Here is a 16,352-nt window from a genome sequence, read left to right on the forward strand (position 1 = left end):
CAGAAACAGTTGGCTGCCCTCCCTGAGGTTCAGACTTTTTTGAAGGGAGTTCTGCACATCCAACCTCCCTTTGTGCCGCCTTCGGCACCCTGGGATCTTAACGTGGTGTTGCAGTTCCTCCAGTCGGACTGGTTTGAGCCTCTACAGGAGGTTGAGGTCAAGTTTCTCACATGGAAGGCTGTCACTTTGTTGGCCTTAGCTTCTGCTAGACGTGTGTCGGAGTTGGGGGCTTTGTCCTGTAGAAGTCCATACTTGATCTTCCACGAAGCTTCGGACACGTCTGCAGTTTCTTCCGAAGGTTGTGTCCGCACTTCATATCAACCAAACTATTGTGGTGCCAGTTGCTAATGACTCCTCAATTTCATCAAAGCCCTTGGATGTTGTAAGGGCTCTGAAAATTTGTGTGAAGAGGTCTGCTCGTCACAGAATATCAGACTCTCTGTCTTGTATGATCCCAAGAAACTTGGGTGTCCTGCTTCTAAGCAGTCAATCTCTCGCTGGATCAGGTTCACTATCCAGCATGCGTATTCTACGGCAGGATTGCCGTGTCCTAAGTCTGTTAAGGCCCACTCTACTCGTAAGGTGGGTTCTTCCTGGGCAGCTGCCCGGGGTGTCTCGGTTTTACAGCTTTGCCGAGCGGCTACTTGGTCTGGGTCGAACACGTTTGCAAAGTTCTAGAAGTTCGATACTTTGGCCGCTGAGGACCTGAAGTTTGGTCAATCAGTTCTGCAGGAGCCTCCGTGCTCTCCCTCACGTTCTGGGAGCTTTGGTACATCCTCGTGGTACTAATGTGGACCCCAGCATCCTCTAGGACGTAAGAGAAAATAGGATTTTGGTTACCTACCGGTAAATCCTTTTCTCACAGTCCGTAGAGGATGCTGGGCGCCCGCCCTGTGCTTCGTTTTCCTGCTATCGTTATTTGGCTCAGTACAACTTCATTTTAGTTGAGTACTGCATTGTTATTTGGTAAGTAATGTTTCAGCGGTTGCTGCCTTTCAAGCTAGTTAGCTTGATGTGCCTTGTATGTGTGAGCTGGTGTGAATCTCGCCACTATATGTGTAAAATCCTTCTCTCGAAGATGTCCGTCTCCTCGGGCACAGTTTCTAGACTGAGTCTGGTAGGAGGGGCATACAGCCCACACTCTCAAACTCTTAAAGTGCCAATGGCTCCTGGTGGACCCGTGTATACCCCATGGTACTAATGTGGACCCCAGCATCCTCTACGGACGAGAAAAGGATTTACCGGTAGGTATCCAAAATCCTATTATCCACACCAACCTGCAGGAAACGTCCTAAGTGAAACTCCGCAGACAGATATGTGCATTCCTCGCACCAGGAGACATATCTCCTCCAGATATGATGATAGTGCTTTGACGTCACCAGTTTTCTGGCCTGAACCATGGTTGCAATAACCTTCTTGGAAAGGCCTTTGTGGGCTAGGATGTTCCACTCAACTTCCAAGCCGTCAAACGAAGACGCCGCAGGTCCAGGTAGACGAACGGTGCTTGTTGTAGAAGATCCTTTCGCAGTGGCAGGGGCCAAGGGTCTGTCACGGACATGTCCAGAAGATCTGTGTACCTGTGTACCACGCCCGGACTCCCTGATTCCTGATTCGTTTGAGCACCCTCTGGAGCAACGGAATCGGAGGAAACAGGTAAACCGACCGATAAGGCCAAGGAGACATCAGCGCATCTATTGCCCTCGTTTGAGGGTCCCTGGTTCTTCAGCAATACCAGGGTACTTCTTGTTGAGTCCAGAAGCCATCAAGTCTATCTGTGGGCAACCCCACAAGTTGATGACCTGTTGAAACACCTGTTGGTAGAGACCCCACTCTCCCAGGTGGAGATCGTGACAACTCAGGAAGTCCGCTTCCCGGTTGTAAACCCCTGGAATGAAGATGGCGGACATCGCTCGTGTTTCTTTCTGCCCAGAGGAGTATCTTCGACATCTCTCGCATGCAGGCTCTGCTTTTTGTACCTCCTTGTCGATTTATGCAAGCCACTACCGTGGTGTTGTCTGACTGAACTTGGATTGCCCGATCCCTGAGCAAAGGAGAGGCCTGAAGCAGAGCATTGTAGCTTGCCCGAAGTTCCACAATGTTGATAGGAAGTAGGACTTTGTGAGTTGATCATCTGTGCTGTACCTGAGCCCCCTGGGTGACAGCTCCCCATCCCCTCAGATTCGTATCTGTTGTGAGGAGGATCCAATCCTGGATCCCAAAACTTTGCCCCTACAGTAGGTTGGAGGACTGTAGCAACCACAGGAGGGAAATCCTGGCCCGAGGTGACAGACATATTATCCGGTGCATCTGAAGATGAGATCCGGACCACTTGCTCAGGACATAAAATTGAAACGTTCTGGTGTGGAATCTTCCATACTGAATCGCCTCATACGAGACTACCATCTTCCCCAACAATTTTATGCCAAGATGGATGGATATTCGCGTAGGCCGGATGATCATTCGGACCATCTCCTGAAGGGTTCTCGCTTTGCCCTCTGGGAGGAACTCTTTCTGGGCTGCCATATCCAGCAACATTCCCAGGAACAGGAGTCGCTGAGTTGGTTCTAGATGGAACTTCTGGAAATTGAGGATCCACCCATGGCGTGACATAAGTTGGACAGTGCGGTCTATATGGAGCAAAAAATAAGAATTTACTTACCGATAATTCTATTTCTCGGAGTCCGTAGTGGATGCTGGGGTTCCTGAAAGGACCATGGGGAATAGCGGCTCCGCAGGAGACAGGGCACAAAAGTAAAGCTTTTACAGGTCAGGTGGTGTGTACTGGCTCCTCCCCCTATGACCCTCCTCCAGACTCCAGTTAGGTACTGTGCCCGGACGAGCGTACACAATAAGGGAGGATTTTGAATCCCGGGTAAGACTCATACCAGCCACACCAATCACACCGTACAACTTGTGATCTAAACCCAGTTAACAGTATGATAACAGAGGAGCCTCTGAAAGATGGCTTCCTAAACAATAACCCGAATTAGTTAACAATAACTATGTACAAGTATTGCAGATAATCCGCACTTGGGATGGGCGCCCAGCATCCACTACGGACTCCGAGAAATAGAATTATCGGTAAGTAAATTCTTATTTTCTCTATCGTCCTAAGTGGATGCTGGGGTTCCTGAAAGGACCATGGGGATTATACCAAAGCTCCCAAACGGGCGGGAGAGTGCGGATGACTCTGCAGCACCGAATGAGAGAACTCCAGGTCCTCCTTTGCCAGGGTATCAAATTTGTAAAAATTTACAAACGTGTTCTCCCCTGACCACGTAGCTGCTCGGCAGAGTAGTAATGCCGAGACCCCTCGGGCAGCCGCCCAAGATGAGCCCACCTTCCTTGCGGAATGGGCCTTAACAGATTTAGGCTGTGGCAGGCCTGCCACAGAATGTACAAGTTGAATTTTGTTACAAATCCAACGAGCAATCGACTGCTTAGAAGCAGGTGCACCCAACTTGTTGGGTGCATACAGTATAAACAGCGAGTCAGATTTTCTGACTCCAGCCGTCCTTTAAATGTATATTTTTAAGGCTCTGACAACGTCCAACAACTTGGAGTCCTTCAAGTCGTCTGTAGCCGCAGGCACTACAATAGGCTGGTTCAGGTGAAACGCTGATACCACCTTAGGGAGAAAATGCGGACGCGTCCGCAGCTCTGCCCTATGTCGAATGGAAAATTAAATAAGGGCTTTTATAAAACAAAGCCGCCAGTTCAGATACTCTCCCGGCCGAAGCCAGGGCCAGTAACATAGTCACTTTCCATGTGAGATATTTCAAATCCACCTTCTTTAGTGGTTCAAACCAATTTGATTTGAGGAAATCTAAAACTACATTTAGATCCCACGGTGCCACCTTAGGCACCACAGGAGGCTGTATATGCAGTACTCCTGTGATAAAAATCTGGACCTCAGGGACTGAGGCCAATTCTTTTTGGAAGAATATTGATAGGGCCGAAATTTGAACCTTAATAGATCCCAATTTGAGACCCATAGACAATCCTGATTGCAGGAAATGTAGGAAAACGACCCAGTTGAAATTCCTCCATCGGAGCACTCCGCTGCTCGCACCACGCAACATATTTTCGCCAAATACGGCGATAAAGCTTCGCGGTGACTTCCTTCCTTGCCTTTATCAAGGTAGGAATGACTTCTTCTGGAATGCCTTTTCCTTTTAGGATCTGGCATTCAAACGCCATGCCGTCAAACGCAGCCGCGGTAAGTCTTGAAAAAGACAAGTACCCTGCTGAAGCAGGTCCCTTCTCAGAAGTAGAGGCCACGGATCGTCCGTGACCATCTCTTGAAGTTCCGGGTACCAAGTCCTTCTTGGCCAATCCGGAGCCACTAGTCTTACTCCACTTTGCCGTATAATCCTCAATACCTTTGGTATGAGAGGCAGAGGAGGAAACACATATACCGACTGGTACACCCAAGGTGTTACCAGCGCGTCCACAGCTATTGCCTGCGGATCTCTTGACCTGGCGCAATACCTGTCCAGTGTTTTGTTGAGGCGAGACGCCATCATGTCCACCATTGGTTTTACCCAACGGTTTAATAGCATGTGGAAAACTTCTGGATGAAGTCTCCACTCTCCCGGGTGAAGGTCGTGTCTGCTGAGGAAGTCTGCTTCCCAGTTGTCCACGCCCGGGATGAATACTGCTGACAGTGCTATCACGTGATTCTCCGCCCAGCGAAGGATCCTGGCAGCTTCTGCCATTGCCCTCCTGCTTCTTGTGCCGCCCTGTCTGTTTACATGGGCGACTGCCGTGATGTTGTCCGACTGGATCAACACCGGTCTTCCTTGAAGCAGAGGTTCCGCCTGGCTTAGAGCATTGTAGATTGCTCTTAGTTCCAGAATGCTTATGTGAAGAGACTTTTTCAGGCTCGACCACACTCCCTGGAAATTTCTTCCCTGTGTGACTGCTCCCCAGCCTCTCTGGCTGGCACCCGTGGTCACCAGGATCCAATCCTGCATGCCGAATCTGCGGCCCTCCAATAGATGAGCCTCCTGCAACCACCACAGAAAGGATACCCTTGTCCTCGGCGACAGGGTTATCCGCAGGTGCATCTGAAGATGCGACCCTGACCATTTGTCCAACAGATCCCTTTGCATGGAATCTGCCGAAAGGGATTGCTTCGTAAGAAGCTACCATTTTTTCCCAGGACTCTTGTGCATTGATGTACAGACACCTTTCCTGGTTTTAGGAGGTTCCTGACCAGGTCAGATAACTCCTTGGCTTTTTCTTCGGGAAGAAAAACCTTTTCTGAACTGTGTCCAGAATCATCCCCAGGAACAGCAGACGAGTTGTCGGCATTAATTGGGATTTTGGAATATTCAGAATCCATCCGTGCTGCTTTAGCACCTCTTGAGATAGTGCTAAACCCATCTCTAGCTGTTCTCTGGACCTTGCCCTTATTAGGAGATCGTCCAAGTATGGGATAATTAATACGCCTTTTCTTCGAAGAAGAAATATTATCTCGGCCATTACCTTTGTAAAGACCCGAGGTGCCGTGGACAAACCAAACGGCAGCGTCTGAAACTGATAGTGACAGTTTTGTACAACGAACCTGAGGTACCCCTGGTGTGAGGGGTAATTGGAACGTGGAGATACGCATCCTTGATGTCCAAGGATACCATAAAGTCCCCTTCTTCCAGGTTCGCTTATCACTGCTCTGAGTGACTCCATCTTGAACTTGAACTTCTTTATGTACAGGTTCAAGGACTTCAGATTTAGAATAGGCCTTACCGAGCCATCCGGCTTCGGTACCACAAAAAGAGTGGAATAATACCCCTTCCCTTGTTGTAGAAGAGGTACCTTGACTATCACCTGCTGAGAATACAGCTTGTGAATGGCTTCCAAAACCGTCTCCCTTTCTGAGGGGGACGTTGGTAAAGCAGACTTCAGGAAACGGCGAGGTGGTTCTGTCTCTAATTTCAACCTGTACCCCTGAGATATTATCTGCAGGATCCAGGGATTTACCTGCGAGTGAGCCCACTGCGCGCTGTAATTCTTGAGACGACCGCCTACCGCCCCCGAGTCCGCTTGCGAAGCCCCAGCGTCATGCTGAGGCTTTTGTAGAAGCCGGGGAGGGCTTCTGTTCCTGGGAAGGAGCTGCCTGTTGCTGTCTCTTCCCTCGTCCTCTGCCTCGTGGCAGATATGAATAGCCCTTTGCTCTCTTATTTTTAAAGGAACGAAAAGGCTGCGGTTGAAAGGTCGGTGCCTTTTTCTGTTGGGGAGTGACTTGAGGTAGAAAGGTGGATTTCCCGGCCGTAGCCGTGGCCACCAAATCCGATAGACCGACCCCAAATAACTCCTCTACGCATCGCCTGTCCACTGTCGTGTCCATAAAGCTCTTCTGGCCGAAATGGACATAGCACTTACCCGTGATGCCAGTGTGCAGATATCTCTCTGTGCATCACGCATATAAAGAAATGCATCCTTTATTTGTTCTAACGACAGTAAAATATTGTCCCTGTCCAGGGTATCAATATTTTCGATCAGGGACTCTGACCAAACTACCCCAGCACTGCACATCCAGGCAGTCGCAATAGCTGGTCGTAGTATAACACCTGCATGTGTGTATATACCTTTTTGGATATTTTCCATCCTCCTATCTGATGGATCTTTAAGTGCGGCCGTCTCAGGAGAGGGTAACGCCACTTGTTTTGATAAGCGTGTTAGCGCTTTGTCCACCCTAGGAGGTGTTTCCCAGCGCTCCCTAACCTCTGGCGGGAAAGGGTATAAAGCCAATAACTTCTTTGAAATTAGCAGTTTTTTATCGGGGCACCCCACGCTTCATCACACACGTCATTTAATTCTTCTGATTCGGTAAAAACTACTGGTAGTTTTTTCACACCCCACATAATACCCTGTTTAGTGGTACCTGTAGTATCAGCTAAATGTAACATCTCCTTTATTGCCAAAATCATATAACGTGTGGCCCTTTTGGAAAATACGGTTGATTCGTCACCTTCACTACCGGAATCAGTGCCTGTGTCTGGGTCTGTGTCGACCGACTGAGGCAAGGGGCGTTTTACAGCCCCTGACGGTGTTTGAGGCGCCTGGACAGGCACTAAGTGAGTGTCCGGCCGCCTCATGTCGGCAAACGACTGCTTAAGCGAGTTGACGCTATCCCGTAATTCCACAAATAAGGCATCCATTCTGGTGTCGACCCCCTAGAAGGTGACATCCTCATATTTGGCAATTGCTCCGCCTCCACACCAATAACGTCCTCATACATGTCGACACACACGTACCGACACACAGCAGACACACAGGGAATGCTCTATACGAAGACAGGACCCACTAGCCCTTTGGGGAGACAGAGGGAGAGTCTGCCAGCACACACCAAAAAGCGCTATATATGACAGGGATAGCCTTATGATTAAGTGCTCCCTTATAGCTGCTTTTATATTAATATATTGCCATTTATTTTGCCCCCCCTCTCTGTTATACCCTGTTTCTGTAGTGCAGTGCAGGGGAGAGACCTGGGAGCCTTCCTGACCAGCGGAGCTGTGACAGAAAATGGCGCCGTGTGCTGAGGAGATAGGCCCCGCCCCTTTTCCGGCGGGCTCGTCTCCCGCTATTTAGTACATTTAGGCAGAGGTAAATATCTCCATATAGCCTCTGGGGCTATATGTGAGGTATTTTTAGCCTTTTTAAAGGTTTACATTTGCCTCCCAGGGCGCCCCCCCCCCAGCGCCCTGCACCCTCAGTGACTGCCGTGTGAAGTGTGCTGAGAGGAAAATGGCGCACAGCTGCAGTGCTGTGCGCTACCTTAAGAAGACTGCAGGAGTCTTCAGCCGCCGATTCTGGACCTCTTCTTGCTTCAGCATCTGTGAGGGGGCCGGCGGCGTGGCTCCGGTGACCATCCAGGCTGTACCTGTGATCGTCCCTCTGGAGCTTCATGTCCAGTAGCCAAGAAGCCAATCCATCCTGCACGCAGGTGAGTTCACTTCTTCTCCCCTCTGTCCCTCGTTGCAGTGATCCTGTTGCCAGCAGGAATCACTGTAAAATAAAAAACCTAAGCTAAACTCTCTAAGCAGCTCTTTATGAGAGCCACCTAGAATTGCACCCTTCTCGGCCGGGCACAAAAATCTAACTGGAGTCTGGAGGAGGGTCATAGGGGGAGGAGCCAGTACACACCACCTGACCTGTAAAAGCTTTACTTTTGTGCCCTGTCTCCTGCGGAGCCGCTATTCCCCATGGTCCTTTCAGGAACCCCAGCATCCACTTAGGACGATAGAGAAAAAGCTCCTTGGATCTTGCCTTTATCAAGAGATCGTCCAGATAAGGGACAACATTGACCCCCTGGACTCGGAGTTGGAACATCATCTCTTCGTGAAGACCCTCGGGGCAGTAGACAGGCCGAAGGGTAACGTTTGAAACTGGTAGTGATCGTTCAGGAGGGCAAACCGCAGGTAAGCTTGGTGAGGAGGCCAAATGGGGATATGGAGATAAGCGTCCTTTATATCCAGAGAGACCATGAACTCCCGTTCTTCCAGGCTCGCAATCACCGCTCGCAGGGATTCCATCTTCAACTTGAAAACCTTGAGGCAAGGGTTCAAAGATTTGAGATTCAGAATGGGCCTTACCGTACCGTCCGGTTTCGGTATTACGAACAGGTTGGAGTAGTAATCCTTTCTTTGTTGCAACAGTGGTACTGGAACAGTGACCTGGGACTGGACCAATTTTAGGATAGCCTGTTGTAGCGTAACTCTTGTATCTACCAAAACTGGTAAGCCTGATTTGAAAAATCATAGGGGAGGAGCGCTGTTGAACTCCAGCTTGTAGCCCTGGGAAAATAGATCCTTTACCCAGGTATCCTGGCAGGAGGCTGCCCAGACGTGGCTGAAGTGACGCAGACAAGCTCCCACCTCGAGATCCCCTCGGGGTGGGGAGGCACCGCCATGCTGAGGCTTTTGTGGAAGCTGCACTGGTGCTTGGTTCCTGGGAAACAGCGCCAGCAGCTGGCTTACTAGTCTTACATCTGGTGCCTCGTGCTGCACTGGAGGCACTTCTGGCCCTTGACCTGAATCTGGAGGTCCTAAAGGAATGAGTAAACGGCCCCAGGTAGGCACACCTAGCCGGTGGGGCCCCAGAGGGGAGAAACGTGGATTTCCCCGCAGTGACCTTAGAAATTGATGTATCCAACTCAACCCCAAAAAGTCATTCCCCTGAAAAAGGGAGAGACTCCACACTGCGCTTGGAATCTGCGTCTGCAATCCACTGATACAACCACAAAGCTCTGCGCGCCGACACCGCCATGAGAGAGTCACACAGTACTTGTGCAGTGTCCTGAATGTGCTTAATGAGGGCCACCGTAGTGACCAGGGGCAAATCCCCCGCAAGGCCCTCTTGAATTTGAGTAGCCCAGGTGTGGATGGTATGTGTCATCCAGCAACCCGCTATCACAGGTCTTTGTGATAAGCCAGCCGCTGTGTAAATAGACTTTAATGTAGTTTCTATTTTCCTATACCCAGGGTCCTTGAGCTGAAAGGACCTTGGCTTCTTAGAGAGTCGGGAGACTGAGACATCTACGACTGGGGGTTCTTCACAATGTTTGCGACCCTCGGGTGTAAACGGGAAAGAGCGTAAAAACTTCCTAGTAACCTGAGATCTTTTATAGGGATTTTTCCAGGCTTGTTTAAAAACCTTATCTAATTCCGGAGAATCAGGGAAGGTGATGATGATTTTATAGGGGGCCTATAATGGCACCAGAGCTACAGATAATCTTTATACTGGCAATGTCTCCAAATAATGTACAAACCTCACACTGCTTGCTAGTTTGCACCACCGCTGCCAGTTGTACGTGGGGAGCTATAGCGGGTCCCCCCGTGAAGAATCCCGTACGCCGCCACCACGCTGCGCCGCACCAAGAACCAGGGGACCCCCCTAGCGGGGCCCCCGGTTAGTACTTACCACTCTTCTCACCTTCAGGCAGCGTTAGGGGTGTGCGGCGTGCTGCGGTTGTGACCGCCAAGGCATAGTGCCCCACGGAACAACCACCTCTCAGGACGGTGGTCCTGCAGTGGGGAAGCGGCTCTGACACCTTACAGAGGCCGGTACCTGGAAATTGCATAGTCAAAATTGTACATAGCAAGGATCTCACTGTGTGTACACGCCTTTAGATGTCTGCTGTGGGCGAGCGAACAGGTCCCATGCAAAACGTTAGTTTTGGGTGTCTTTCTCCTGAAATCATCGCTATGTAAATAAGATGCACACGAAGACTCTGCTGATTAAAAGGATATGCGGCATGCCTATATTCTGGGTGCAATCGTGCATGTATCTGCATACGAAATGCTACGTTATAATGTTTGCAGTATGCAGATACAGGTGTGGTTGCACACAGAATATAGGCATGCCGCATATCATTTTAATTAGCAAAAGCTGCTTGTGCATCATTTTGTGAAAGAGATGCACTTAATAGAAAAGGCTGCACGAAAAGACGCTTGGCGTTACAAAGTCAAACCACGGCATGGTGTGACTAGAAGGGCTGTTTAACGTGCAGGGAGGCTAGATGTATGTAGACACATCTGTACATTGTAAATAAACTGTGCAGCATATAACATTTGTATTTTATTTACCAATCCTGTAAATAAGAACTTTGCTTCCATAAGCATCTCTGGACCTCAGGACCCCATGGTAGCCAGCGTTGTAAAGGTTAAGGAGAGAAGATGGACGCAGGTCAGCACTAATTTCTGGGCACTCCTTCCTCCACTTGTGGTAGTTCTTCAACAACTGAAATATGAACAAACATAGATTGTGTCAATGCAAAGGAAATAATATATTGGAGCATATGCAATTAGCGACAAGATTTTTTTATGGCAAATATTAACATGCCTATCGCACTCACACAGAATGTGTGATGATTAATGTGGAGGAGGGGGAAGAAACAGCAGACTGAAAGCATGAGAGGGAAGGAGGGGAGCACTGGGCACAGACCCTATAGGATACATCTGTAGATGGCGGAACAGCGGAACACACATTTACACCTACTGACTCTCCCTGCAACCCTTGCCTCCCCAGTCACCCTCTGCTTCTTTCTGCCTCTCTCTGTCACACCCAAAGCCTCCAAAGTGAGTATAAACTAAACGTTTGCATGAATTAAAACACGCACATGCAGGTAGAGGCTCTGAAAGGAGCTTGTCCCTGTGATGTATAAAAAATTAAGTGCTCGCATTAGCCGTCACTTCACTTCTGTTTTGTGCCTCTGCTTTGCTACTGTGCAAGTGCATGTGTGGCAGCCATTCTGCTGTAACTTGCTGATTTCCTGTAATATTTTTTTTACTGTCAGACAGTGTCCTAGAGCAAAATAGTTTGAGAAACCCTACCTTAGCTGGATGGGAGATGTGCTCCACGTTAGAGCTGTGCTGTTTTTCCAGGGTTAAAAATAATCCCATCCAAAACAATAGCTTTAGGACCCTGTTCAGGTTGGATTGCAACTCACGATCCAACCGCAAAAAATAAGATGATGATATGGGCGCATATGCAGGTCCCCTCCTGTGCTTGCATTTACATACCCTCCAACATGACCCATTCCATTAGGTACAAAATGCTCTGTTCCTGGACTTCCCTCTTAATTTATGATTGCCATCACCTGTGAAGACACAGGTGATGGAACTCATAAATTACGAGGAAAGTCCAAGAACAGAGCATTTTGTACCTAATGGAATGGGTCATGTTGGAGGATATGCATTTGCTGCGCGAGGGGGGCGGCATCGCTGCGTTTCCTAGATGGAGAGATGGTGTTTTTCATTCTTCCAACTGGTTTATGGCTGGGTGTTATAGACCATAGGTTCTCAAAGTCAATCCTCAGGACCCCAAACATATTTTTCAGGTCTCCTCATTGAATCACAAATTAAATAATTGTCTAAACCTTCAGATCTTTTAAAGTGTGTCTGTGGGTAATGAATACACCTGTGTACCTGCTAGGTGACCTGGAAAACATTAACTGTTTGGGGTCCTGAGGACAGTTTCAGAAACATTGTTATAATCCATATGTCTGCAAAGTGCATGTTTTGCAGATCTCCTCACATAATCACAAGTGAAATAATTTACTCCACCTGCGGACCTTTTAAAATGTGTCTGTGAGTAATTAAATCACCTGTGCACCTGCTGGGTTACCGGCAAAACATGCACTGTGTGGGGTAATGAGGACCGAGTTTGCAGACCTATGTTATAATCTCATGGTATCTTCAATTTTGTCTAAAGCACAATGTTTTCTACTATGTTAGCCAGTATATCAGTAATCAGTATTGGTGTATATTCTGGTTCATAGTTAGGGTGACCATATTATCCCATTTACCAAGGAAGCTCATGGATTACACAGGTTCTGTGGATTGCTGACTTCAAGCCTGCATTTCAGCTGGTTTTAATCAGCCACAGAACCTGTGTAATCAGTACAAAGGGCCTAATTCAAGGTTGATTGCAAAACAACATTTCCCTTTAATGGGCAAAACCATGTGCACTGCAGGTGGGGCAGATAATTAAATTGACCCCCAAGAACACGATGCCTGCCATGAAACATGGTATAATGCTACGTGGATGCTTCTCTTTTTCAAAATAGCAGTGTCAAAATAGAACGCAAAATGGATGAAACAATCTGTAACACACCTTGGGCCTAATTCAAGGTTAATTGACAAACACCATTTTTCACCTATGGGCAAAACCATGAGCACTGCAGGTGAGGCAGATAACATGTGCAGAGAGAGTTAGATTTGGGTGGGTTATATTGTTTCTGTGCAGGGTAAATACTGGCTGCTTTATCTTTACACTGCAATTTAGATTTCAGGTTGAACACACCTCACCCAAATCTAACTTATTTAGGAGGGGATGCGGTCATGTGACCGGTGCTCGGGATCCTGGCAGTCACCATGCTGACGCCAGAATCCCCAGTGCTCAAAATGACGGGCAACAGAATGCCGACTCACAGGGTCTATTCCCACTCGTGGGTGTCCATGACAGACCCAGAACCGCGAGGCGAGTGCAGTGAGCCCGCAAGTGGCTTTGTTGCACCTGCCCCCCACACACACACACGCCGGCATTCGGGTCCACCAGAAGCCTTATAAGTTTCTTTCCCCAAGCGGTCCACCTGCTGAACTCCTGAACATTGACTGACTAGATGTACATGTAACTCACTTGTGTCCCTTTGGTATACCTATCTGTATGACTGTACTTCCTCCCCCACCTCCTCATCTGTTACCTACTTGGCTGTTGTATAGCAAACTGAAGACAAATTCCTAGTATACGCAAGTATACCTGGCCAATAAAGCCGATTCTGATTCTGCTGCCAGGATCCCGAGGTAGGTATGCAGACCCCCAGATCATACTTGCCTACCTGACCCTCTCCATGAGGGAGAAAATGCTCTGTTCCTGGACTTTCCTGGTAATGTATGATTGCTATCACCTGTGGTGAAACACCTTTCTTATCAATTAACTAGCTCACCACAGGTGATGGCAATCATACATTACCAGGAAAGTCCAGGAACAGAGCATTTTCTCCCTCATGGAGAGGGTCAGGTAGGCAAGCATGCCCCAGATCCTGGCAGCCAGCAGCGCATTCCCAACCCAGGAGGAGCACCACAGATAAATACTTTTACAATAAATTATCAACTGTTTTTCTTCTTATTTGTAATGAATAAATAATGACAAATTAAAAAGCTTTATAGTTGTTTTTTTCTTTAATTTGACAGTGAACTGCGCAGCCGACAATACACAGAAGCTGCAGGGCAACACGTGCTGCCAAAATTAATATGGTGAGTTATATATAGCACACTGCCAAGACTAATAAGCGGGCCAAACCCAACACCACACCCAACAAGATATACAGCCAAATACACAGACATTGTTTCATTTTGTAGACCTAAGTGACTTATGAGAAGCATTAATAGCTGCCATAAACCTCTCCGAATGGCGCTGGAGCTAGCACACTGATTTATGTTGTTACATACATTCCACCCACCAGCCATGTCACTCTCCTCTCACGCTCAGCCATGTCACTCTCTTTGCACGCTAAGCCATGTCACTCTCCTTTCACCTCCCATGCTCAGCGATGTTATTCTCCTCACACCTCCCACGGTCAGCCATGTCACTTCCCACTTACCTCCCACACTCGGCCATGTCACTTCCCACTTACCTCCCACACTCAGCAATGTCACATTCTTCTCACCACCCATGCACAGCCATGTCACTCTCCTCTCACCTCCCATGCACAGCCATGTCACTCTCCTCTCACCTCCCATGCACAGCCATGTCACTCTCCTCTCACCTCCCATGCACAGCCATGTCACTCTCCTCTCACCTCTCATGCACAGCCATGTCACTCTCCTCTCACCTCCCATTCACAGCCATGTCACTCTCCTCTCACCTCCCATGCACAGCCATGGCACTCTCCTTTCACCTCCCATGCTCAACCATGTCATTCTCTTCTCACCTCCCATGCTCAGCCATGTCACTCTCCTCTCACCTCCCATGCTCAGTCATGTCACTCTCCCCTCACCTCCCACCCTCAGCCTTGTCACTCTCCTCTCACGCACAGCTATTTCACTCTCCTCTTACCTCCCACGCACAGCTATGTCACTCTCCTCTCACCTACCACGCTCAGCCATGTCACTCTCCTCTCACCTACCACGCTCAGCCATGACACTCTCCTCTCACCTCCCACGCTCAGCCATGTCACTCTCCCCTCACCTCCCTCAGTCATGTCACTCTCCTCTCACCTCCCAGGCTCAGCCATGTCACTCTCCCCTCACCTCCCACACTTAACCGGTCGCATTTTCCTCTCCCCTCCCACTCTCAGCCATGTCACTTTCCTCTCATGCGCAGCTATGTCACTCTTCTCTCACCGCCCAGGCTCAGCCATGTCACTCTCCCTTTACCACCCACAACCAGTTGCCACAGGTCAGCACACATACCGACAAGTAACACTTGCTTACATGTGAGAAAACGTTAAGCAAATGTGCGCTTATCGTTTTTTTTTAATACAGCTAGATGATTGTCCATCGCCATACAATAGTATAGTGACGGCAAAATCATTAGCGGAATGCAGAAAACATAGAGAAAAGTGATTATTCTCTGTTATTTGCGGTCATACATGCCGAGGCTCGCAAGTGTCAAACAGTGCTGGTTATATGCATTTTACACTTATGACCTCTTCATACATCTGCCCCAGTGTTCCATAAACCTATACGCCCACCAGACAATCGTTTATGGAGCATAATTTACACTGTTATTGTATCTTCTGCAACTTTATTAAACTGTGTTACTAAAGTTATATTTTATTTTCAATCTTCAGAAAGTTATCTTTTAAATGGTGTCTGTCAAAATGATAACAATATGTTCTAGATCACGCTGAAAAGCTAAGAGAGTTATGGGATGTGCATTATCAATGAAATCTGCATCTAGAACACAACATTTAGCAGAAACCGTGATTATTGTGAATTAGTAACATTGTCTACAATGTGACAATGGGGATCCAGTCGGGATCCTGGCAGTCAAAATACAGACGCCGGAATCCCAACACTGATCAAAATGCCGGCACTGGAATGCTGACAAGGAGTACCATCCTGAATGAGCGTGGGCTCAGGCTGCCAGGCAGGTATGCCGTGTGTGTGTTGGGGGGAGAGTTTATGTTTAGCCACCACCGGGGAGGGTTATTTAATTGCGGGAGATGTCCGTGAAGTAACATTGGGACTGATAGAACAGTTACTCTTTGTGACCACAAACATCAGCAGTTTTCACTCACACCCATGAAGGAGCAGAGAAAGACTGCACATCGCAGATAATTTAGTATAGGACTTAGAATAGATGAGTTTTCTTTTTTAAAGTACTGTATACTAAACACGGTGACAGGGCAGCCAGTCATGTGACACGATGTCACAGGGATATGATGGCAGCGAGGGAATGCAAGTAAATAAGATAAGCAGCATGTAAGAAGTGGTGTGGGGGTAGGAGTAACTGGACCCAATTGGTTCTCCTCCATACCTACTGTAATATAGGAATAAATGCTAGTAAGAGCACAATGTTTGAAACAATTGGGTCCAAGGAAACACGTCCCAAAGCTTAATATTAAAACGATCTGCAATTTCTCATTCCACTACCATGTTTGCTGAAGACAAGGTAAAACGCAGGCAAATGAATGAAAAGTAAGCAGTGCATGTGTTCTATGCTATGCAAGTGCCCAGTTTATTGGCAGCATCTCTGAACTGAGTGGAACTGTCAGTCACTTGCACACACAGCTGTGTAGCAGAGAAAGGAGTTACATTATTACAAAATGCTCAGCATATTCTCTTCCGAAACTCTCATCCAGCTCCAGCACTAGACATTGGGCCTGATTCAGGTTGTAAGGA

General features: G+C 48.2%; 1 protein-coding gene across 2 annotated transcripts in view; it reads right to left on the minus strand.

Moving 5' to 3' along the window:
* The window catches only part of TTPA (alpha tocopherol transfer protein), a 142,507-nt gene that overhangs the window by 41,806 nt on the left and 84,349 nt on the right, over positions 1 to 16,352 (minus strand). The window contains exons 1-2 of one of the 2 annotated variants that reach the window (XM_063923784.1): positions 11,337 to 11,477; positions 10,590 to 10,743 (exon numbers count right to left, since the gene is read on the minus strand). In XM_063923784.1, coding sequence (XP_063779854.1) covers positions 10,590 to 10,743; positions 11,337 to 11,405 — 223 coding nt within the window. In that variant the 5' untranslated portion in view covers positions 11,406 to 11,477. Of the gene's footprint in view, positions 1 to 10,589; positions 10,744 to 11,336; positions 11,478 to 16,352 lie in introns of those variants that run through there. The other variant, XM_063923783.1, reaches the window with a different exon arrangement.

The sequence above is a fragment of the Pseudophryne corroboree genome, chromosome 5 (assembly GCF_028390025.1).
Source record: "Pseudophryne corroboree isolate aPseCor3 chromosome 5, aPseCor3.hap2, whole genome shotgun sequence".
In the NCBI taxonomy this organism is placed as follows: Eukaryota; Metazoa; Chordata; class Amphibia; order Anura; family Myobatrachidae; genus Pseudophryne; species Pseudophryne corroboree.